This window comes from Alligator mississippiensis, chromosome 4, assembly GCF_030867095.1.
Source record: "Alligator mississippiensis isolate rAllMis1 chromosome 4, rAllMis1, whole genome shotgun sequence".
NCBI classification, from domain to species: Eukaryota; Metazoa; Chordata; order Crocodylia; family Alligatoridae; genus Alligator; species Alligator mississippiensis.
The window spans coordinates 151,753,411-151,777,615 of record NC_081827.1 but is presented as its reverse complement, the minus strand read 5'-3'; the positions used below and the strand labels follow the sequence as shown (position 1 = coordinate 151,777,615).

The following is a 24,205-nucleotide window of genomic DNA, read 5'->3' as shown; positions in this document are numbered from 1 at the left end:
TTACTTGTGGAGGAACATGGATTTTGGGGTCTTTTACAGAGTGACTTTGGGATTTTTTTTATCAGGGATTTTTCAGTTTTCCAATAAGGAACACCAGAATTCCTGCTAGGACCCTGTCTGCTCAGAGCTGGCACCTTGGACCCAGCTGGCTGTGGCTGACCTCCTAGCCAGTTGGGGCCAGAAGGACAGGCTTTGGCAGTTCAAAGCAGGCTACCACACCCAAAATATCTTTCAGGCGATAGCTGCCCAAATGGCTTGGCAGGGGGAAAATGTGGCAGTAGTGCTGCACAGAAGCCAAACCTGCAGCCACAGCCCGCTGGCAGCTGGCCCAGAGGGGCTGGTGCCTCTACTGGCAGTGCAGTCCCCATCTGGGTCTGGCAAATGCGCAGCAGGTCACAGTCAGGCAGCAGTCCCCCCTCTCCCTGCCAGACCCCTGCAGTGGGTAGAGGGTACAGGGAACTCTCAGGGCTGCTTCAGCAGTCCAGCTGGCACAAGGGGTAGTGTCCTCAGGTACCAATTGGCTGGGCCCCAGAAGCTCCTGAGAGCTAGTAGCCCTGAGCTACTTGCCAGGTGGCTTTTTATACTGCTGGGGACAGCACAGGTGCTGGCCCTGGGCTCTAGCTCCTCCTGGCTACAGATCTGGGAGGAGCCAGGCAGGGTTATTTTGCCCCAAGTGGCAACATTTGCTTCATAACAAAGTGCATGTCCAAACACGAGTGCTGAGGCAAAAAGCCCCGGTTCAAATTTGCATCACTTCTATCTGAGCTGCTGCAAGCACACGTGCTTGCATGTGTAGATGCACCCAAGAAGTCCAAAGAGGAAGACTGTGCCATCGACTACAGAAGAAAAAGTCATGTCAGTCTGACAATGGGGCAACATTCTTTCCTGATCCCAAATGTGATGCTTAGTCTGACCCCAAGCAGAGGAACAGGAGCCTCTAACCAGGAACCTCTGGGTTTTTTAAAATCCCAGCAGGACACCAGCACATCCTCATCAAAATCCCTAGCCTTGGATGGAGCTGACACCCAATGCTTTTGAGGAAGGTGAAACCTGCCTTCCCCCAAAACTAAGAACCTTAAGAACAGAAGGGAAAAAAATCATTCTTGGCCCCACGTGGCCGCCAGCAAAGCCCAGGAGTGTTTCAAAGCATCCCATCCATCCTCATGGTCTTGTGTAGGAAGGTTCAAAGTCTAAAGGGTTGCATTCCCAGCTTTGGGCAACTATACTGTTTAGAGGTCACTTGTCTTTGGCAACTTCACTGCAGTGCCTTCTTTTATGAAGAGGAAGAATTCAGGTACAGGGTTCTCTGGGCTTCAGCTCAGGCACCCTCTTGTTAAACACATGGTGACCATTCCTTCTTGTCCTTCATCATTTCTAGGGGATACATCATACTTTCCCAGTCTTTCTTTCTAGTTGTTCTTTCCACAGCTTCTTGCTGCCTGCCTCTGAATAATCACTGGGATATCCTCTAACCACCAAGGTATTTTATTGCAGCGTTTTCTAACAGGCTGCTTGATCACAGCTCATCTGTTAACTAGTTTCTTCATTGTCCATTTTCAAGCTACTCTGTTGCTGGGTATAGATAATCTATCACAGATTCTTAGGAAAATGTTAACAAGCACTGTCCTAAATACTGTTAACATTTTGTTCTCTTTAAATATTCTCTCCACACTGACATGGTTCATGTACCTTACAGCTCTGTGAAACTGTCCCTGTTACAACTGCAAGTATGTATTTTACTAATTTGGACTTTAGTCTGTTTCCAAATATAATAAAATGATCGCTTGCATCTAACCAACCACTAATTTAGTTCAGACAAATTCCTCTTTATTTGTCAAGGTGAGGTCTATCATGGAATTGTTGCACTCATTGAGTTAGGAAATTGTCCACTATAATATTTAGAAATACCAAGGATATGTGAGGTCTAGAAGCATAAAATCCCAATCATATATCACCCCTACTGAAGCCCCAATGGTGGCAGAGCTGTTTACCTACATATTAAAGACAGCTTCATTATGAGCTAGTGTGATTTGATGGTCAGTGTACCTGCCGCCGCTCGACCAGGAGATCACGCGCTGCTTTCGCCCGGGCCCCAGATCTCGCACACCCGGGCTTTGCTGATGCGCCCCGGAGTTTACCCTGACTGGTATCAAGGGGGACCCCAAAACTTGCCTGCCACGACTTTGATGACTCTTCAGTGGGGGGGTCTTCCCTTGGGGTATCCCCCGGTGCTGACGCGTTCCTCCGCAGGCAATCTCGGGGCTCCGTCCTCCCCTACACCCCAGCCATTCACCACCTTAGGGTCTTCCTATTCTGGCCTCTACTCCGTCCTCGCCTTGCCTCCCTCTTGCCTCAAACCTCTGGCCGTCAACAGTGGTTCTCGGGCCGGGCGTACCCCCAGCAGAGCCACCGACTTGGCCCCTCCCCCTCCGGGGTGCCGCTGGCCTCTTCGCTGCTCCTACTGGTGACGCTATGGTTACCCTCACTGTCAGCTCTGCGGTATGGGGCCCAGCCAGCCCCTTCCTGGGTACTGCTGCCGGCCCTGCCGCCGGCTCCGCTGCCGGCTTCCCCACCGGCTGTGCCCCACCTCACGGAGCTGGCTCTTCCCCTCCACGTGCTGCTCCCGGCTGTGCCGCTGTACCACTCGCAGCCGTCCTCGTCAGTTTCCTCCTCCGTCCCGCCCTCGGCAGGTGGCGGCTGCTTCCCCGCTTGCTGGGGCTCCGCGCTCCAGCTCTCTCCTCTCAGCCACCTCGTTGCCTCGGCGGGGCCACCTTTTGTTTCTCCCAGCCAGCGTGCCCCGCCCCCGCTGCTCAGCCGCAGCCGGATAAATGCCTGGCTGACGACCCGCGCCGGTGCGTGGACTTCCTTTGGCTCCTCTGGCCCTGCGGGAGGTAAGCAGGACCCTTTGCCGCCATGGGGGTCTCCTGGCGTCCCCGCTCCCCTGGGACAGTCAGTATCAGATACCAACCTGTACCCCACCTTACACTCAGTCTGATATAATATCGATCCATAAATATGATCCATAAATATGAAAGATTATTTCGTCTGAATTTTCATTGACTTGGAAAATGATAAGGCATTTTTACATAAGGTGCCACATCACCTCCCGTTTCATCTTTTCTATTAGTGGTGTCACTAGGGCAGGGTAACTGGGCATCCACCTTGAACACTGACTTGTGGAGGGAGTGGAAAAAAAACAGCTGCCGCTGCAGCTCTGCAATCACACTGGTGGTAGCCTGAAGTTTCCACAGTCTCTATGACAGCTGCTCCAAGTACCTGGCTGCATCATTACTCCTCTGCTTTCCATCTTTCCTGCATAGGTGGTAATGATTGTTTTTTTTTTCCTTCTAATCAAATATTTTTCTAAGAGTGAAGTTAAATAGGTTGAACTTGAGCCGCTAATTAACATTTTCAGTGCGTCTTGTTTATTACTTTGGTGGTATTCAGACAATCATAGTCATTTCCTCTCTCTGTTTTTTTTTGTTTGGATTCATTTTCTTCTTAGTGCCTTGATTTGATGCTAAAAGGATGCTCATTCCATCTTTTCTATTTTTCTCTTATAAGTTTAACATGATTTCAGATAGTCTGGTCTGACCCTCCCCAAAGTGATGAGGTAGAGACCATCCAAACTGTGCACACTCTTCTCCAAATAAGAAGTGGAACAAGCTTCCAACAACAAAAAAAGGGACTCCACATGTGCATCATTAGTCTAACTCAAAGTTCGCTTCTAGTATCTTCTGCCCTCTGCTGCCTTCCCTTGTGAAAGACAAAAAAGATTGTGGAGAAACTCCTTAGGACATTCTTCTCTTTCACTACTCTTGTGGGTACCTTGAATTTACCTAAAACCAGTGAGATATCCTGTGATGCAGTGCCCTTGATGCCAATTAATGTGCTATTACTTGTGTTCCTACCTGCCAGCATCAGAAAACTATCTGTTTTAGAATGTTTTAGTTTTTTGTTATGTCTTTTTGTCTCGGACCAACACAGCTAACAAGTACACCCCTGAAACATGGAAGATGCTGAATTTTAGCCAATTTTGGATTTTAAACTTCACTGCAGAACAACAAGGAAGTTTTCTTACCTCCCTACCTGCCATCTGACACCTCCAGGGAAGGAATTCTACCTGATCAACATGTCAAAGAGCTACCCAACACAGCTTACAAAGACACTCTCATGGACCCAGAGGGACAGCCTTCCATCTTCAGCTCCCTCTGTGTAAAAATGAAGTTTATTTCCTACCTATGGGAACTTTTTACCACATTGTACTATCCATACTTTTCCCAGAGCCTGATGAAGGGACTTTGATCCTGAAATCTTGCAGAAAAGGACAATTTTCTTGCCATTTTCCAGTTAGTCTAATAAAAAGTATAATTTTGGAACCAAGAGTTCTAGTTTTTTGTATGTCTTTCTGTCTTAGAATGGCATCCACTTTCTTGCTCTAAGATAACAACATATTGTCCTGCTGTTTTCCTGATTATGCAGAACTTTTTTGTGCTATTCTTAGTGTTATTCTTTTGAGCGATGACCATGAGGAATGGTCCATGTGGATGTCGTATATCTGGACTTCAAGAAGGCCTTTGACTTAGTTCCCCATGATGTCCTCATGGTTAAGCTGGGGAACTGTGGCCTTGCTCATTGTATGGTCCAATGGCTAGGCAACTGGCTACGGGGTTGGACCCAAAGAGTACTAGTTGAAGGGAGCAAATCAACATGGCACAGGGTTACCAGTGGAGCCCCTCAGGGCTTGTCACTTGGGCCAGTACTCTTTAACATTTTTATCAATGATCTAGATTTGGGAGTCAGATGTGAACTGGCCAAGTTTGCGGATGATACCAAATTATAGGAGACGGCCGTCACACCGCAGGACAGGCTGGGAATACAGGATGACTTGGACACATTCTCAAGGTGGGCTGATCAAGACTGGATGGCCTTCAATGCAGAGAAGTGCAAGATGCTGCACCTCGGTAGGAAGAATCCCCAGCATACATACAGGCTTGGCAGTGCTATGCTCACTAGCACCACGACTGAAAGGGACTTGGGGGTCTTGATTAATCACAAGATGAATATGAGCCACAAATGTGATGCAGTGGCAGGCAAAGCTAACCAAACTCTGGCATGCATCCACTGATACATTTCAAGCAAAACCAGGGAAGTCATCCTTCTGCTTTACTCAGTCCTGGTGAGACCGCAGCTGGAGTACTGCATCCAGTATTGGGTCCCCCCACTTCAAGAAGGATGTGGAGAAGCTTAAGAGAGTCCAGAGGAGAGCCACTCATATGATCCAAGGCCTGGAGTTAAGGCTGTATGAGAAGAGGCTGAGGGACTTGGGACTCTTCAGTCTGGAGAAGAGAAGGCTCAGGGGGGACTTGGTGGCAGCCTACAACTTCATAAGAGGGGTACATAAGGACCTGGGAGAACATCTGTTCACCAGAACTCCCCAAGGGATAACAAGGTCAAATGGCCATAAACTACAGAAAGGCTGATTTAGACTGGATATAAGAAAAAAGTTCTTTGTGGGTCTGGAGCAAACTCTCTCCAGTGGTGGTGCAAGCACCTACTCTGGACTCCTTCAAAAAACTGTTGGATTTATTTCTTGCTTGGGTCACTTGATCTCAGCTGACTTCCTGCCTATGGCGGGGGTGGGGGGGGGGTGAACCCAATGATCTCATGAGGTCCCTTCCAGGCCATAATGTCTATAAAATCTAGTATTGATTATCCAGTACAGATGCATATTCCTTTGATGGCTGGAGATCTTTTTGTGGACATTGTGAGCAGGTAGGGTGATCCTAGCTTCATTCCCCTTTTGTACTCTCCTGCTATGACTTGGATTTTAAAGAAAATGGAGGACATCAGTGATCTTTTCAGTGCTAGGGATTGATAAACTCCACCCAGGTATTACTTACTCAAGGTGTTGGTTTATTTTTCAAAATAAAACGTTACAGTAACTGTAGCCTCACTAATTACTTCATTAGTGGGATCTCCAGTGCCGCCGAGCAGTTCACCCAGCACCGGATCCTTTCTGGCTACAATGTATCACTCAGTGTTCTGAACGCTAATTATCTTATTAGTGAGGTGTGTTCCCTGCGTCTCTCATGTAAGTCTCATACCGGGGTCAGTCCCGGTTGCTTCTCTGTTTCCCGCGTTGCCACTCCCGGCAGCATTGCCCCTTTGGGATCGGGATCCGAGCCAGCGTGGGGTCCTCTTGCCCACCCATTGCCCTTCACCCATGGGATACCTCCTTCACTCTGGGATCCCTTGCCATGTGACTCTGCCAAGCCTTGGCTTCCACCACACTCACCAGAGCTGCTAGAATCTCATGATGCGTAGCTTGCCTTGAATGGACTCTCTCTGTCTAGAGTCTCATGGTCTTGGCATCTCTTCCTGGTTGCCAGGCAGGTTCCTTGTATTCTTTGCCTTCTGGGGCTCCAAACGCCCCTCACTGCCTCCTTGTGCCCTAAGGTAAATAGTATATGCCCCACCACTGGATTTATACAAGTCTTGGCAGGCTAATCACCCAGGCCTGCCGCAGGTGTGTGATTCCCTCCACCTGGCAGGGAGCATGGTCAGGTCAGTCATGCTTGATCCTGTTTAATAACGGGGCTCCTGCCTGAGCCCCTGTTACAGACATGCTTGACAACCTTGAGGCTTGGTTGAGGCAAGCATCCCGCATAGCTCTCTTTTTCCATTGAAGAAGGCTAACAGAATAGTGGACTGCGTTAGCAGGAGCGTTGCCAGCAGACTGAGGGGAATGATTCTTACCCTCTGTTTGGAACTGGTAGGGCCACCTGGAATCATAGAAAATTAGGGTTGGAAGTGACCTCAGGAAGTCATCTAGTCTAACTCCGTGCCAATCCTGTTACATATCAGTTTTACACTACTTTCATCTAAACTGTATTTTCTTAACTTACAAACAAGAATGTTCTCTTACCATCCACAGTGTGCATTACCTTGTCATAAAAGAAAATCAGACTGATCCTTCATGATTTACGCTTGACAAATCCATGTTGGCTGTTCCTGATCACCTTTTTATCCTCTAGGTGTTTAGAAATATATTCCACAAGCTTTTGGGCTATCAAGGTCAGACCAGTCTGTAATTCCCTGGAAACTTCTGCGTCCCTTTCTTAAAAAGGGATGCTATGTGTGCTCTTTTCCTGCTATCCAGGACAACAGCCAACCTGTATGAGTTCTCATAGAAATTGGCCATGGCTCTGAAATTAATTGAGTACTTTAAAATTAATCTCCTCCAGTCCTGCAGTCCTAAAAAATACAGCTTCTCTAAATAATCTCTAACCACTTTTTTCTCTACTCTAAGCTGTATATCTCCTCCCCTATCCTTACCACCAGCTCTAGTCATCATCTGATAGCTGACTTTATTCATGGAAACTGAAGTTAAAAGGGCATCAAATACTTTAGCATTTTCCACATTCTCTATTATTAGATATCCCTCTTCATTTAAAAAGGTACCTACACTTCCCTTGGTCTTCCTCTTCCTACAGAGGATGCTTTTTTGTTGCTTTTTACATCCCTTGCCAGCTGAATCTCAATTCATACCCTGGTATTCCTGATTTTCTGCCTGCATGGTTGTGCAACACTTGTATTTAACACTGATTCTTAGTAATAGTGTCAAGTTTTCACTTTTTGTAAGATTTTTTGCGGGGATTGCAATTCACTGAAGAGTCTTCTATTTAGCCAGGCTGGTCTCTTGCTACACTTCCTATCCTTCCTTCACATGGGGATAGCCTACTTTTATGCCCATAATGTGGTCTCTTTAGAACAGTGATTTTCAATCTTTTTTTTTTTTTTTATGCACCCATAAGTGTGGTTATTCACAAAATTTTTTACATTGATCATAGCAACATATTGAAGGGACCTCAGGAGGTCATCTAGTTCAACCCCCTGCTCAAAGCCAGACCATCCCAGCCAAGGTTTTGTCTAGCTGGTTCTTAAAAACCTCTGAGAAAAGAGATTCCACAACCTCTCTGGGTAATCTGTTCCAGTGCTTTACTACCCCATTACTGAGGAAGTTTTCCCTTATACCTAACCTGAACTTTCCTTGATGCAACTTGAAACCACTTCTCATCTGCCACCACTGAGAACAATCTAGCTTCATCCTCTTTGAAACCACCCTGTGAGCGATCAGATCTTGCTGAGTGCTCATCCCATGAGATATCTGGGTAGTTGAAGTCATCCATGATGACCATGATCTGAAAGTATGCAGCCTCTGCCAGTTCTCCAGAGAATTCCTGGTTGAGCTCTTCCTCTTGGTTTGGAGGTCTGTAATATACTCTTACAGTCAAATCCCCTTCCTCATGCTCTCCCCATATTTTGACCCAGAGGGTCTCAAGTTGCCCTTCTTTGTTTCCAATCTTCATATCTAAGGTAGTGTAATGTTTCTTGACATAGAGTGCAACTCCTCTGCCCTTCTTCCCAACATGATCCCTCCTATACAGGTTATATCCCTCTAAACCTGTGGTTCAATCATAGGTGGAGTCCCACCAAGTCTCCATAATCCCTATGAGATTGTATTGCTTGTTGGTTAGGAGGAGGGCCAGTTCCTCCTGTTTGTTGCTCATGCTTCTGGCATTGTGTACAGGCAACTAAGCTTGCTATTGGAGGCCTCAAGCTTCCTGGTGAGCTGTGGAATAACCTGCCCTTTGGCTGGTGTCAGAGAATGCTTCTTATTGTAGCCTGGTATACTGGTTTCAAGGTTGCCATTTCTTGGGCTTGTACTAGTAGTTGATGGCCTGTCCCCTGGTGATCTCAGTTTAAATTTATAATTATCCTTTATTTGTGGCTACTGAGCAGGTTGTCTTTCTGCTTTGTAGTAGTTTTATCTAGCTCACATTTCTTCAACTTGTTTGGGAAGGTCATGTGGGACTTCATGAAAAACCATACTGAAATCCAGATACCTTATACCCACTGCATTCTCTCATCCACCCAGCTAGTTATTTGTCAAAGTAGGAGATGAAGTTTGTTTAGTATGATTTGTCCTTAGGAAGTCCATCCTGGCTGCTGGTGATTAGCTTTCAAATAGACTTTTTTATGACAGTAAATTGTTGGGTTTTGAGGGGAGGCTAACCAGTCTATAATTCCCTAAGTTCTCCTTTTTGCTTTTTTTTAAAGAGGGGCACTATGTTGGTCCTTTTTCAGTCCTTTTGTTCCTTGCCTCCAGTCTCCCATGACTTTGTAAATACTGTTGCTAAGGGTGCTAAGATCTCCTCTGCCAGTTTCTTCAGTCCTCTCAGATGAAGTTCATCAGGCCATACTGACTTGAATTCTTTCAGACCCATCCAAAGCTTTTTGACTGTCTCTTTTGTTATCTCATCCCTCAGCTTGTCTTCTCTTTACCCAAGGAATTATTAGCTGTTGAGTTGCAGCTTACATTATTTGTGAAGACTAAGGCTTCAGGACCACACCAGAGTCTCAAACAAGCCCTGGTATCTTGAATCAGCTGTGGTACAGTGCAACCACAGTTTATAGGAAATGCAAACATGCGGGGATATGGTCTTGAACTGGCTGTAGTGAATCCTTAGACTGGGACCAACAGTTAGCTGATTGTTAGTCCCAGGCCATGCACATCACTGAAGTTTTGAACTGCCCAGGTACAGTTATCCAGCCTAGGGACTGCATTGGAGCTGGTTGAAGACCCTGGCCTCCCATGTTTACAACTGCTAAATACCAGGTTCGCAGGAGCTAGTTCAAGGTGCTGGTGTGTTGCCAGGGCTGGGACTAACAATCAGCAAGATGGAGACTGTATTAGAGACCCTTGTAAACAATATTATGTGATTTATCAGAACATATTCTAACTTTTATTATGATATGGTAACACTTATTATGATTTAAATAAAGTAGGGTTATCAAATTTCCAGTTCCAGAGGAGAGGATACCTGTCGGGTAGACACTTTCCTTCCTGCCCACAGCCCCCTGGCTCTGCCAGTGCCCCTCACTGCCGACCTGCAGCCCCTGGCCCTGCTGGTACCCTTCACCCTCTCAGGCTATCCAGACACATGGTAACCATAAATAAAGCACATTCTAAGTGTTCATTTGTGACAAGGCCCCAAGTCTCACTGTAGAAGCCCTGAAACTCCAATTGCACAAAAAACATTGCTAACAGGGTGCTAGCTGTCAGAGGGAAGTCCTGCTAGGTTTCAGGTTAGTTCCTGAATGGCTGTGGCACTTGCCCAGGGAGCAGAAGAGGTAGCTTTTAGATCCTTTTCATTCTTGGGAGGTGGAAGGGGAAGGTTGAACCTGAAGCTTCAACTTCCTAGCAAAGTCCTCCAACCACAAAGGCACAGGCACGACATTGAATCATGGACCCTCTAGCTCTCCTTTTGAAGTTGTCCCAATGTAAATTGTATTTAATATTCATTGGTTAAAATGGGTAAACAGCAATGAGATTGTCTCTGCAACACTGGGAGCAGGGGCCCATGCTACAACCTGTAGTCTCAGTCCTTCCATGGCATAGCTCCCTCTCACTGACCCACTGGCTTTGGGTCCTGCTGGCTGCCTATAACTTTTTCTCTTGATTGTTCAGTCAGTTAACTTCCAGAGGAGGACTAGAAAATACTCTGAGCCAGGCCAAGGCTGTCCTACTGGTGACCATATGCCAGCAGTGCAACCTATATGATGGGAGTGGATCCAGGGAGAGGGCTGCCCCAACCAAATGTGGTCTGCACAGTGTGTGGCTCAGGGGCTGCATGTTAGTGTTGCCTGCAGCCTCTGGCCATACTGAAGATAGACAGCCCTCCTTTAAACAATGCTTACCATTTGGTCTTGTGGTTAGAGCACTTTTGTGAAGAGGAAGGAGAGTCAGGTTCAAACTTCCTAGGAGGAGCTTATACCCTGGGTTAAGAGGTGGCAATGCTGTCGTGCTTCTCCCGCCTCCACCTTAAATCCAGAAAATGTGTGTGCAGGGTGATCCTATTCCACCTGGTGCAAAAGTGCTAAATTGCAGTTACTTGGCTATTTATGTGATCCTTAGGCAAACATGAAAGTCAAATAAGGGTTTGCCCTTTCTGTGTCACAGAGGAATTACCACAGGTAGGAAAAAAGGCTTTGCCTGTTTAAAAGTTTCTTTACTGTTGAGAGGCAAGGATTTCTTAGGGTGAATCTACATGAGACACTTTACTGTACAGTATACTAATCTACCCTGCAGTAAAGCATGATCAAGTAACCGTGCTAATAAAATACTGCCCAGTAAATTAGTCTACTGCACAGTTAGCAAGTACCTGTAAATACAGGTACTAAATTAACTGTCCAGTAGATACTGTGCAATAGCTTGTGTAGACTCTGACCAGGAGCAAATTTATTCCTGGCCAGCCACACCAGCAAGGAACCCAACCCTGGCACTGTTCAGGGTCATTCTCTGCCCTTCTTGTCCCCATTCTGGCACTGTGGGGCTCATGGTTCCCTACAGGAGTGGGGAGCTGAGCAGTGCTGGGATTGGAGAGCTACCAGTGGAGCAGCTACCAGTGAGCTCTCAGCTGGGTGGGGAATCCCTGCTCAGCCCAGGGTGATTGGGAGCTTCCCACTGGTGGGGCAGCTAACAGCAAGCCCCTGTCTGGGTGGGAAATCCCCAATCAGCCAGGGATTGACAGGGTCTCCATCCACTGGTGGGATGGCTCCTGGCCACCCCGGGCTGAGCAGGGATTCCCCACCCAGCCAGGGGCTCGCTGCTAGCTGTTCCACTGGTGGATTGGGCAGGAAGCTGGGACCTACTCCTCCCCTGCAGCTCTTTCCCAGTCCTGTGCCCCAATTGCCTGATTTTGAGGCAGGAGGCTGGGAAAGAGCTGTGGGGGAGAGGCAGGTCCCAGCCAGATCCAGGCTTTGCTGAGCACTTTCCAGAAGCAGGACAGTCCCAGCCAGCCCTGGGCTATGTGGGGAAGCCCTGCTGGGCACAGGACTTGTCCCCATGTACATGGGGCTGGAGACCTCTACAGCAGCAGCTGTCTCCCAACCCTATGCACATCAGGACCCCTTCTGATTTCTACGGGTCCAAGAGACAGCTGCTACTGCAGCCAGCAGACCACTCCTGGCCCTGTCTGCATGGGGACCGGCCCTGTGCTTCTTGCCAACCTCAAGGCTAGCACCCAGGGGGAACCTGGAGCTCCCTCTGACTGATGCAGGGGGCAGAGCAGGGGAGGAGCAAATCTGCTTCCAAGAAGGAGCATGTGTAGGTCTGCAACTGGGTAGGCTAACTTGTACAGTATTTTTACTGTGCAGTAAGCCAGCTTTGAATTAATAGAACATGTAGATGCACCCTTAGGGTGATTTCTTTTATTGGGAGAACAATGTAGTTGGAATAAAGTTAGACAATATGTTGAATGTATGACATTCTGTTGAGAGAAAAAGAGAATGCCTTCTTTTTCTTCAGGGGAGAGTGTATGAAATATCATAAGATGCCAGTATAGCTTCTTTTCATTGGTAGATTTATTTCCTCTCTAGGATTTACTGGGCTTCGACTGGTTGGAGGAGCCACTACCTGTTCAGGACGTGTTGAAGTAGAACATGGAAAAAGCTGGGAGACAGTCTGTGATTCACATTTTGATCACAAAGCTGCTACTGTCATCTGCAATGAATTAGAGTGTGGATGGGCTCTAGCCCCCCTAGGAGGAGCTCACTTTGGAGAAGGACATGATCTGATCTGGAAGGAAGAATTCCAGTGCATGGGGAATGAGTCTCACCTCACACACTGCCACAGGGTGTTCCTTCCTAATATGACATGCTCCCACTCTGATGACATCAGTGTTATATGCTCAGGTAAGAAGGAAAGACAATGGATTTAAAATATAAATAATATATTCCCAACATATGGGATATTTAGCATCTTTCCTTTCCTTTCTGTCTTTTCCTACTGTATCCTTCCCAGAGATCTTTGTACCTTTTTTAGGGTCCCAGCTGCTAGAAAGAATGACTGTACAATCTTCTTACTTATACTTGGAGCTAACAGGGAAAGAAAGACAGGCAATCAGTGCCTGATAATAGTCTGTAGGCCCTGATTTAAGACATTCACTGTTATCTTGGGAAATAATTATTACTGATCCCAGATCACTATGCCTCCTTCTATGCATTTCTGGGGATAATTATTTTGGCAAAACATTGCTGCTAAGTTCCCTTCTCCTTCTCCTCAGGATATGGAGGATACAGGCTGGCAAATGGCACAAGGTGTTCAGGGAGAGTGGAGCTTCGTCATGGGGGCACCTGGGGAGCCCTCTGTGACTCCCAGTGGGATTTCCAGGCTGCCAATACCCTCTGCCAGCAGCTGGACTGTGGAGTTGCCTTATCAATCCCAGGAAGGGAGCTCTTTGGGAAGGGAGATAGGCCTGTCTGGAATGGCACCTTTGGCTGTGAAAGGGATGAATCCCGCAGGAGGGACTGTCTTGTGACTGCGCTGGGTGCTGCAGAGTGTCCCCATGCGAGTGCAGCCAGTGTGGTGTGTTCAGGTAAGCAGCAGCAGGAAGGAAGAAAATCTGCGCTTTACAGAGGCACAGGTAGGGTTGCCAACCCTTCGGGATTGCCCTGGAGTCTCCAGGAATGAGATGTAAATCTCCAGAAGACTGCTGAGAGTCACCCAAGAGATAAATGATTCATTAAAATAAATATTAAATGTTGAATCCAAATGATACAGTAGTCCAGTGGGTTTTTAAAATGTAATTGTAATGTGCATTTGCCTTCCTGTGTAAAGTCTATGCACTGTAACCCATAACTGATATACGCAAGAGTGTGGGCACGTTCGCGTTGTCGTGGGTATGTTGGTGTTCTGGAAACCTCCCAGAATAGATTTGAACAGAGCTGGCAACCCTAGAGACAGGACCAGACTGTCAGAGTGATCTGACATAAAGTGTTTCCTGCGTTGAAGCTCTTGCACCAGCCAGATCTCTTGCAACCTACAGTTCTATAGGTAATGTACCATGAGAACTGAAGTCCTTTGTCTTCCTTTTTCACTGAGTAACATGGTGAAGAATCAATGTGTTTATGTGCTGGTATGCCCAAGTAGAATAACTTCTACTCCTGAATATGAAAGAGAAATCCTTCCAGTTTCCCTCTCACCTCCTATGCCATGATTGCTCATTTTTACCTGCATGCACTTTGACACTCATTTTCCCTTGTGTTCAGGATGCCCAGGTGGAAGGTTAGTGAATGGCACCGAGTGCTCTGGGAGAGTAGAAATTCGATATGGAGACACATGGGGAACCCTCTGTGGTTCCCAATGGGATCTGCAAGCTGCCCATGTCCTGTGCCGTCAGCTGAGGTGTGGTGATGCCAAGTCAATACCGAGAGGTGCCCATTTTGGGGAAGGGGATGGAACTTTATGGAGAGACGTATTTCACTGCGAAGGGACTGAATCCTGCCTATGGGACTGTGCTCACGCTGCACTGGGCAATCCCTCCTGCTCTCCAAGAGAAACAGCCAGTGTTATCTGCTCAGGTGAGTTGTATGATGCAAACAGACAGGCTAAGTGGGCTGCGTTATAGCCTGGAAATCCTGCAGGGAATACTTTGTGGGGCTTGATGTGAGTGCACTTTGCTGTAAATAGTTTTGTAAGTATAACATCTAGATATCTTTTTTATTCCAAGAGAAGATGTCTGTCTGGGTCTAGCAGCAGGCCCTAGAAAGTGCTCTCTGATTGGCTCCTGATAATGTTGTTTCTTTTTATTGGGTAAGTTAGTCCCTTGGTTGACTGCTGTAGTTTTGTAACAGTTCTGCTGCTCATGCGCTGCTCTGTGCTTGTGGAGAAGGAAAGAGGCTCTGAGGGTGCTGGAGAGAGAAAGCAGGAGTCCACGGGAGGACAGAGGGTTGCGAACTGTGAACAGATTAGTGTGGCAAGAAGCTGTGGTGGTGGTGCCAGGGTCAGAGGCTGTGGCAGCAGCACAACTGGTGGTGGCAGCAGTGCAAACATCAGGCCAAGTGACTGCAGGGCAAGAAGGGCTGTGTCAGCACAGCTCTTGCTCACCCTGTTGCCAGCAACAGCTATATCCAACAGGGCACTGTAGTCCTAGATTCTGCAGTAGGCTCTGCCCCCCAGCTAGTCCTGCCCCTAAATTCCCTAGTCCACTCAGAGCCCCAAGGGTTTTAGGGAGTTACTGTATCTAGCCCGTGGACCATGTTTGATGGTCCTGGTTTACAATGTGGGGAATTATTTGACTTGTGTGTGCAAGTAAAGGAGGTCAGGATTTGGCTCACTCCATATAAGATTCCAGGTTCCTGTGTTATTCTTTCCCCCTTGATCTCTTAAAGTGCTTTATAATACTTGTTGCACCATGCGTATACTGAATTTAATTAATCTTTTGATTCCACTGGTTGCCTGCCTTTTCCCACACTAATGCATACTTTTCTTCTATTTGTGTTGTTTTCCTTTGTCTTCATCTGGAACAGAGATTGACCATACTAGAGATGGGAGTTTCAGTGGGGTATATGACTGGTTTTGGTGGCATTAAGAAACCTTGCAGTTGTCTGGTTAGTGTCTCTTGTTCATGTATTCAGGTTCAAACTGCATGTTGGATATGTGGTAAGGAATAGATTGGCCAGGGCCATTACTTGTTTGTTTGTGTGCTTGCCTTAATTGTACATATAAGTGTGGTTTCCTTCAGGGGATCCTCTAGGAATATTTTACCTAATTTATTCCTTTTTATAGCAGGAGATCCTGATCTTGACATTTCTGATGGTCTCTCCTGCTTTCTTCCTGTGATACATTGTGTTTTGAGGTTTTTAAATTTTTGTCATAAAGGTTTAGGTTTGTTACAGTGTGTTGAGATTTTTTTGTGGTTTATTACATGTGTGCGGGGGTGTGTGTGTTGTCAGAATGGATGTTCTTGTGAACTGTGTTGGATTTAACATGTATTATATGGTTACCTACAATTGTCGTGGATTTAGATCAATGACCAGGTGTTTTTTCCGTGTTTTATATTCCTATACATAGAAACCTGTCTTTCAGTTCACACCTGTCTTTCAGTTCAGTACATTATTTCTAATAGGATAAGAATAATGTGTTTTATTGTGTGCATTTCCCATTTCTCCTGAGCTTAGGTCACTCTCAGTCACTGAGACTGTTGAATGGAGAAAGCCGGTGTGATGGGCGAGTTGAGATTGCCTTTGGCGACATGTGGGGCAGAGTCCTGGATGATCAGTGGGACATGAATGATGCCAGTGTGGTGTGCAGGCAGCTCCAGTGTGGAGTTGCTGAAAAAGTCTATATCCCCCTGAAATATGAACGAGGGACAGGCCCCGTAGGGCTGAGAAATGTCCAGTGTGCAGGAAATGAGTCTCATCTGATGCTCTGCAGTCCCTTTCTGTCTGAGACAAGGCAAGCAGGAATCACTGAAGATGTTGGTGTTGTTTGCTCAGGTGACTTACCCTGAAAATCCTACAAACATGCTCTCACTGGTAAGAATGTAGCCATCCCAAGGGCTTGCTGTGAGTTCACCAGATTGCAAACAGAATGTGGAGCCCAGGGCCATATGCTTTGGCCTATATGGAAATAAATGCATGCATTTTATTATAAAATCAATAGCATAGGACTTATGAACCTAAGCAAGATCTCCTTCTTATACTTAGATTTGGTGAAAAAACATTTTATTGAAACTTTTTTTCATGTGAAAAATCTTTACAAGGGATGTTAATATTCATAAGCAGCCTGTTTTCCTTGTAAATGTTCAGGTTTTCTTAAAAGACTACAGCATAATACAGATGAAAGTTACTTATTTGTGTCATTTTTCCCCCTAGGAAAAAGAACCAGTTATCTAAGCAGTTTTAATAAGTGTGATATCTTCCTAGTAGGAAAATCTTAAATAATGTGCTTTCCAGAATCAGAAAGGGCAAGGAAGCACAAGGGTGTCATTGATACTGGCTCAGTTACTCAGGAATTAAATAAAACTAGATTTTATGATGTGACATTACTATGTCCAGTCTTATAATGTAATTTGCTTCACTGAAAAGAAAATAACTAAGAATTCTCTGATGGGACCCTTTTTTGCTGTTGATTGTGTGTTACTTGTGTAATAGATACATCTGTCATTATATCCTGGCAAATTTATTAATTTAAAAGCACACAGTAAAATAAGCATTGAATTATAGCACTGGGATCTTTGCATTAAAAGATTTTTTTGGTGTCTACCTACTGGTACATAGAATCATGTCATAATTTTAAAGAAAAGTAGGGCTAGAAGGGACCTAAAAATGTTATATAGTCCAATTCCTCTGTCTGAGGCAGGATCATCCCTATCCAAACCATCCCATACAAATCCTTGTCCAACCTAGTACTAAAATTACACTGTCAACGCTGTCACATAATTTACAAGGCATAGATAGCACTCTAACCTGTTACAGCCAAAATAGGGGGACAATGATTGGCGGTGTCATGTTGCTACAAGGTTAAAATAGGTTCTAGAGATCCAAGGTGGCCCTGGGCAAACTTTTAGTATTGGGCCCCACTTTGCTAGAGATAATGATAATAATAATAAAAATTACCATTCTTCCCCCCGTTTCTGTTCAGGTCCCGGGCAGCCGTCCAGTTCGCCATGCCTATGTCCAGCCCTGGTGCCCTTTAGAAGCTTCCAGCCCTCTTGCAAATAGTTGTTTTCCAATTTTGTTAAAGCACATCCATGAATGATATCATCTATACCATGCAATAGTTTTGACAACATAGCTATTTTGGCTATATTGTGGCTTTTTCATACTCATCACCCATAGCTCTGCTGACAAAAGTCAGATATAACCTTTTTCACTTTATGCCTATAACAAACTGATATTATAATTGCCTTCCTTAATCTTCTGTACCACAAATACCTCCCAAATTCTTCAACAATTTAATATAAATTAAAGCTTTAGGGAGATTTGCTAACTGATAATAATAATTAATTCCTTGACTACCCTTGGTGCTTTCTAGACCTTTTTGAAAATATTCTAGTTTTTTCTTCTATCCAGGATTTTTTTTAAGGACAAATGATTACTAGGCACGTGTGAAGCAGCTAGTATTCACTTCGGATTTGGATTTGGCCGATTCGGGGGACAGTGATTCGATTCGGGGATTCAAATTGCTGTCCTGATTCGATTCAGTTGAATCTAATTTGGAGATTCAGCAGCAGTTGACTCTCCGAATCACCCAGGCCAGGCCCATTCCCTGCCCCTCTCCCAGCCCAGCAATGGCTGCTCCGCCCACCCCAGCTCCTGGCACTTGGGGGGGAAAAAAGCCCTGGTTCAGCAGATGCTGCTGGGTGGGGGGGGGGGGGATCCCTGCTGCCCTGCACTGCCCTACGCTGTATGGGGGGCTCTGCACGAGCCCCTGAACCCTCTCTCCACTCCCACAGCCCCCCAACAGGAGCCCTGCACGGGTCAGCTCTGGCCTTTTAAGAAAAAAAAAAACCTGAAGAAACCCCAGGACACACCACTCCTGCCGGTGGGGGGTGATCCCCACTGCCCTGTGCCACATGGGGGGGGGCCCAGGGCAGTGCGTGGGGGGGTCAAGGGGCTCGTGCAGAGCCCCCCATGCAGTGTGGGGCAGTGGGGATCACCCCCTGCCCAGCAGCACCCAGTGAGTACTGGGGCTTTTCTTTAAAGTAATGAGCTGGGGCAGGTGGGAGAAGCTATGGGGGGGAGGCTGGGGAGCAGGGGGGCTGGGGGGCTGACAGGGGTCCCCCCATGGTTCCCTCCTCCCTCCCCCAGCCCCCTCTCCTCTGCCCCTAGTACTTACCAGCTTGGAGTGGCTGCAGCTCCCTGCTGCAGCCACTGGGGACTGTCCGAATCATCAAAGCTCTCTGAATCTTTCCTGAAGCTTTGGAGAGCTTTGAATCGATTTGGACCTTTAAACTGGTCCCCGATTCGATTCAGATTTGGCAATTTGGTCACCGAATTGGGCCGAATCTCCTCCGAATTGAATCACCACCTGAAGCTTTGCACAGCCCTAGTGATTACATCCATTTCAGAATATTAGCCATTATTGTGCCTTTGATTTGCAAGGAAGCTGCTCAGTTATTTTAATAGTTGGGATTTCTCTTTCTAGAAAGCAGGAGGATCAGACTGATAAATGGGCCAGGTCGCTGTGCTGGGAGAGTGGAGATTTACTACCAGGGCATCTGGGGAACAGTCTGTGATGATTTCTGGGACAAGTCAGATGCTGATGTGGTTTGCAAACAGCTGGGATGTGGACATGCAATCGAGGCAGCTCTCTCTGCTCATTATGGAGAAGGCTCAGGGCAGATCTGGCTGGATGATGTGAATTGCACTGGGAGTGAATCCAAGTTCTGGGAGTGCCCTTCCAGGGGATGGGGTGAGCACAACTGCAGACACAGGGAGGATGCAGGAGTGCTTTGCTCAGGTGAGTTCTGAGACTGCTTTCATGAGTCTGGTTACATGGAATTAAGGAAACTTGCTGATGCTGGTGGAAATAATTGAGAATAAGAGAGATTCTCCAGGGCTGTCTCTGCCCCTCTACTACCTATCTGTATACCAAGACCACCAAAATGCACACCTAGTGAAAAATATCATTTCCTATCAATTCTCACGTAGAGGTACTGGCAATTTCATACTTTTCTTTAGTGTGAGAAGGAGCAGTCACTGCTATATCTCTTCACGTGCATAGATACTTTTCAGAGGTGACCCTTGTATTTATAATGAGCCTGCAGTGTCTAGAAGGATGGAAACAGATGTCACTTTTGAGTTACCATAAACATTTTTCATAGTAATAAATTAGGCTGCTCTCTTGTGGTCCATGTCTGTTTATGGTGGAAGAGCATGTAGGGTACAGGACCAGACCCCTCAAATCCTGGGGCGCACCCTGGAAATTCCTGGGCAGGATCGGGCCCCTCAAGCCTTGGGAGCACCTGCTTTGTTATCCCCACTTACTCAGACATGTCCCTCCAGTACATGTTTCACCTTATAATCAGACCAAATATTCCATTTTGTCCATTTCTTTTTAGAGTTCACGGATCTGAGGCTAGTAAATGGTGATGGCTGTGCCGGGCGGCTGGAGGTTTTCTACAATGGTAGATGGGGGAGCATTTGCTCCAATCAGATGACTCGAGTCACTGCAGCAATTATATGCAGACAGCTGGGATGTGGAGATGGAGGGGACCTTGCAAGAGATTTTGCATATGGCAAAGGTTCTGGCCCCATGTGGCTGGACCACATTGGATGCCATGAAAATCACCAATCCCTTTGGCAGTGCCCATCAAAATCGTGGGATCCTCAGTCATGTAATAACCGAGCAGAAGAGACTCATATTTCTTGTACTGGTGAGTCTGAATCTGAATATTTGGATAGCCAAAACATACAAATGCATGCTGAAATACACATGTACATTATGAGCCAACGTTTATGTCACGATAATACCCCTAAATAACATGCAGCTTTTAGGTGTGTAAGTAATTCTATTTTGCTTTGTGTAATGGCTTGCATCACATTGGCATGACAAAATGCCTTATGTATCTACAGTTCTGTCCTATGCAACTAAGTGTGTCCCTACTGTGTAGATCTGGAAGTAATTTACTGCTGCCCTAGGAACATCTATACTGCATGGTTGTGCTGAGATGCAGCATAAGCTCTTAAAATAAGTCTATCAAAACCTACAACTAGTAACTGTTCAGCACTATTGCATTTCATCTTTGCATCCCACCTGCCTAGTAATTCGAGCACATCCCCTGATGGGGAGCCTGGGGGACCCATATTCAAGGCTTACTCCCTTTGAGAGTACATGAACCCTGGTCTCCCACTTCACAGAATAGTGGCCTAATTACTCGGCCTCACAGAACTGAGAACACTTTTCAGTTGAGGGTAGGCTGATGAAATCCAAGAGAGAAAACATTTTAGGGATAGGAGAACAATCCAGAAGAAGCCTGATTTTGGATCTCAGGAAAGTAACTTGTTTGAGTAGAGGGAGCCTCTCTACTGTTTTTTGTGCACTTTGAGTAACTGCGTCATTAGAAAAACCGCCTAAACAGCACTCAGGGCAGAGAGCAGGCTTTTCTATATGGTGTTCAATCTGCTTGAGACTTACTACTCCCTGCCTGTGGGGTTGGACTAGATGCCCAGAATGCACTTTTTGGATAGCCTTTGAGAGGCAGTCCTCATTACGGTGCTGTTTCTGGTTCTGTTCCTTCTTGGTCTTCCTTTTGTTTCTTCTTCTTCTGGTCCAGTGATGATTCCTCTCTTGGCTGTTCAGTGAGATAACTTTAAGAGGAGAGTGGAAGGTGCTCCTAGTCATATCTGTCCCATAGCTTAGGGTTTAGGGCTAGGGCCGGATTATGACATGCTGGGGCCCTAAGCTATGTTAAGAGGCCTCATAGCATTACCAAAAAATGTATATTATTCTAACAGAAGGGACAATGAAAATAGAAATATTAAAGCTTTATATTTGCATATATTCATAGGCAAAGGTGTAACAAAAAACTAATAATCTAACTAAAACATATATCTTGCAATAAGCCTATTTACATTATGAAATACTTTCAAGTTAAAGTACTTTATGATTTCTTAATTAGCATAAAATGACAAATTTTAATCTACAGCAACACGAGCAATTGCACAGATCAGCACTTACTAAATGGAAGCAGCAATACAACCTGTACTATGCCTGTTTGCATATCACATAAAATTTAAATCATATTCTTTTGTGATTTTTGGAGAGCAAAGTCATTGATGATGTCCTCAGATGATAAGCTATGAAGTTTATCACTTTCCATGCACATAATGCTTAGTGCAGACAGCTTTTCTTACAGCATTGTTGTTCACAGTTTATATTTGATGTTTTTCTCCTGAGCAGTTTGTTACCATTAGACTAAAAAAGAGTCTAATGCTTCTACATTAGGGAAATTTTGCTAATATTGCTTCTACATTAGGGAAAGCCAACTGAATCTTATCTTGGATGATGACTTGATCCAGGTCCTGGTGGCATAAATGTCCTTTATCTGAATAATTATGCTTGATATAAGCATGGAAGTGCTTATTTGTCCAACAAGGTTAACATCAACATTGTCAGGATAGTCTGTCACCAGAAACTTTACACCTTCACACAGCTGTTTTTCCAAGGCATCTAAATCAACCAAAACAAAATATATTTTTTTTTTTGCAAAATTTTCATATATGACTGCTCTTTTCTTCAAGTTGGTTTCAAGTGCATCCATCGTAGAAATAAAGGATTTCACTCGAAATTTGTCTCTTGGAAAAAGTGCTTCATCAGCATAAGGTGCAACACCATCATTGACTTTTTTTTTCTTTCTTTTCTTTTTATTCACACACTTGTAGTGTACATCAGACAGATTTTCTTTTGCTTCGAGTTCAATTTCATCACAACTTTCTCAGTTTTTTTTGAAGAAGTGAGAGAGTGATGTGTAAAGCTTTGCACATGTACTAAGGGCTATCTGTGTATCCTGTAGGGCCTTGCTGGTTTTGTGGAACTGATCTAACAAACGATTCCAAAGTTCTAACATGAACACAAACTCTAATCCCTCCATTTCCTCATAAAGAATGCCAGCTTCTCTCCTTGTATCACTTTTTTCACTGTCATCAGTATGAATATGAGTAAGAGCATCACTAATTGAATCAAAATGCTCAGCTATGGCTGAGGTAGCTTTTGCATGCGCTTCCCATCTAGTGTCAGAGAGATGTTTTGGTACTGTGGAATCAGGACCCAAAAATGATTGGAGCACAGCCCAGTGTTTTGTAGAGGCAAAAAAGAATGTGTATATTTGTTGCACAACAGCAAAAAAATTTACTGCATCTAGGCAGCCATCAACTGCAGCTCAGCCAACAAGACTGAGTGAATTTCCAGCACATGGAATATATGTAGCATACTTATTTTTCTCCAGAAGTTTTTGCTGCATGCCATTATACATTTCTTTCATGTTGGCTGCATTATCATATGACTGTCCTCTCTACTTACTGAAGTCAACTTTGCAGTCATTGCCTAGATAATCCAGCACCATGTTGGCCATACTTTCACCACTATGATTTTCTAATTGAAGAAAAGTTAGAAAGCGTTCAATTGGAAAACCATCATCGGGTGACACATATCTTACAATAACAGTTAATTGATCAACATGTGAAAGATCTGGTGTATAGTCAACAGATAAACTGAAGTATCCTGCTTTTCTCAAGTCATCCAAAATAGATCCTCTTACCTTTTTCGCCATAAGCTGGATGAGTTCATCACATATTGTTTTAGACAAGTATGAAGGTTTCCCAGATCCACGCTTCCATAATGTTTTAGATGGTTAGCAAGAAATGGATCAAACTTAGCAATGAGTTGTATCAAGACAAGGAAGTTCTTATGATATGGTGAGCCAAACTTTTGATTGCCTCCCCCTTCCTCTAAAAGATAATCCACTTCCTGCTAACGTGCACACAACTGCAATAACATATTCAAGTACATGCCTCCGGTACTGTTGCTCCCTTTTCATCTGTTCCTCCAGATGTGAATCCAAGGTTAACCCACGTTGCTTCATTAAATATGTAAGCAAAGCTGTTCTATGATCCTCAGAGTTCTGATGAGTTTGAATTCCAACAGGGTTTCGCCAGTCATTAAACCCATCACTAGCAAGTGCTATTGATGATGTTGAGAAGAGCTTGCAGACAAAACAGTAAACACAACTGGTTGTTGAAGTCTAGCCACCTCTGTTTCTCCCCCAAAACTCTGCTCTGTCATAATTTGGGACCTGCAGAGGGTATACACCTTACCCTATCTCTTTAGGTAACCTAAGCTGGATACATTCCTGAGGGAGGGGGGAAACCTATTCCCTCTGCCTACGTGACTGGCATCACATACCTGGGTGAGGGGCTTGGGCTTCCTGGTGGGCTAGACACTGCCAGTCTGCCCAGCAATGAGTGATGCATTTCAAATTGGTTGGCTGACAGCCAACAGGTGCTGGCCTCCATTGGACGAGGTAAATGAGGTCATAAGGGCTATATAAGTTAAGGACTGCCAGAGGGAGGGGGGCAGCAGCCATGAGGAAAACTCAGAGAGAGAGAAGAGCTGGACCATCTGAAACTTGGTCTCTCTCTCAAAACTCATGATCAAGGAACTGCCTGCCTCCAGAGGGAACCTCCACCTGCCTCTGGATGATACTTGTGAGTAAGCTACCTGAGATCTAACTAGATATATAGCTTGTAGTAACTCAGATGCATGATCAAAGGCTACTCCAGCCACCCTGTTTGCTCTATGGGATTTCTCTGATACTACTCAACCCTGTACCCTATTCCAACCCTACTCCTTCTA

At 45.4% G+C, this 24,205-nt stretch overlaps 1 protein-coding gene across 2 annotated transcripts in view; it reads left to right on the top strand.

Moving 5' to 3' along the window:
- The window catches only part of LOC102560513 (scavenger receptor cysteine-rich type 1 protein M130), a 71,900-nt gene that overhangs the window by 21,877 nt on the left and 25,818 nt on the right, over positions 1–24,205 (top strand). For both annotated transcript variants that reach the window (XM_059726792.1, XM_059726791.1), the window contains exons 4-9: positions 12,445–12,759; positions 13,131–13,442; positions 14,116–14,427; positions 16,027–16,344; positions 18,998–19,312; positions 19,914–20,228. In XM_059726792.1, coding sequence (XP_059582775.1) covers positions 12,445–12,759; positions 13,131–13,442; positions 14,116–14,427; positions 16,027–16,344; positions 18,998–19,312; positions 19,914–20,228 — 1,887 coding nt within the window. The remainder of the gene's footprint in view (positions 1–12,444; positions 12,760–13,130; positions 13,443–14,115; positions 14,428–16,026; positions 16,345–18,997; positions 19,313–19,913; positions 20,229–24,205) is intronic.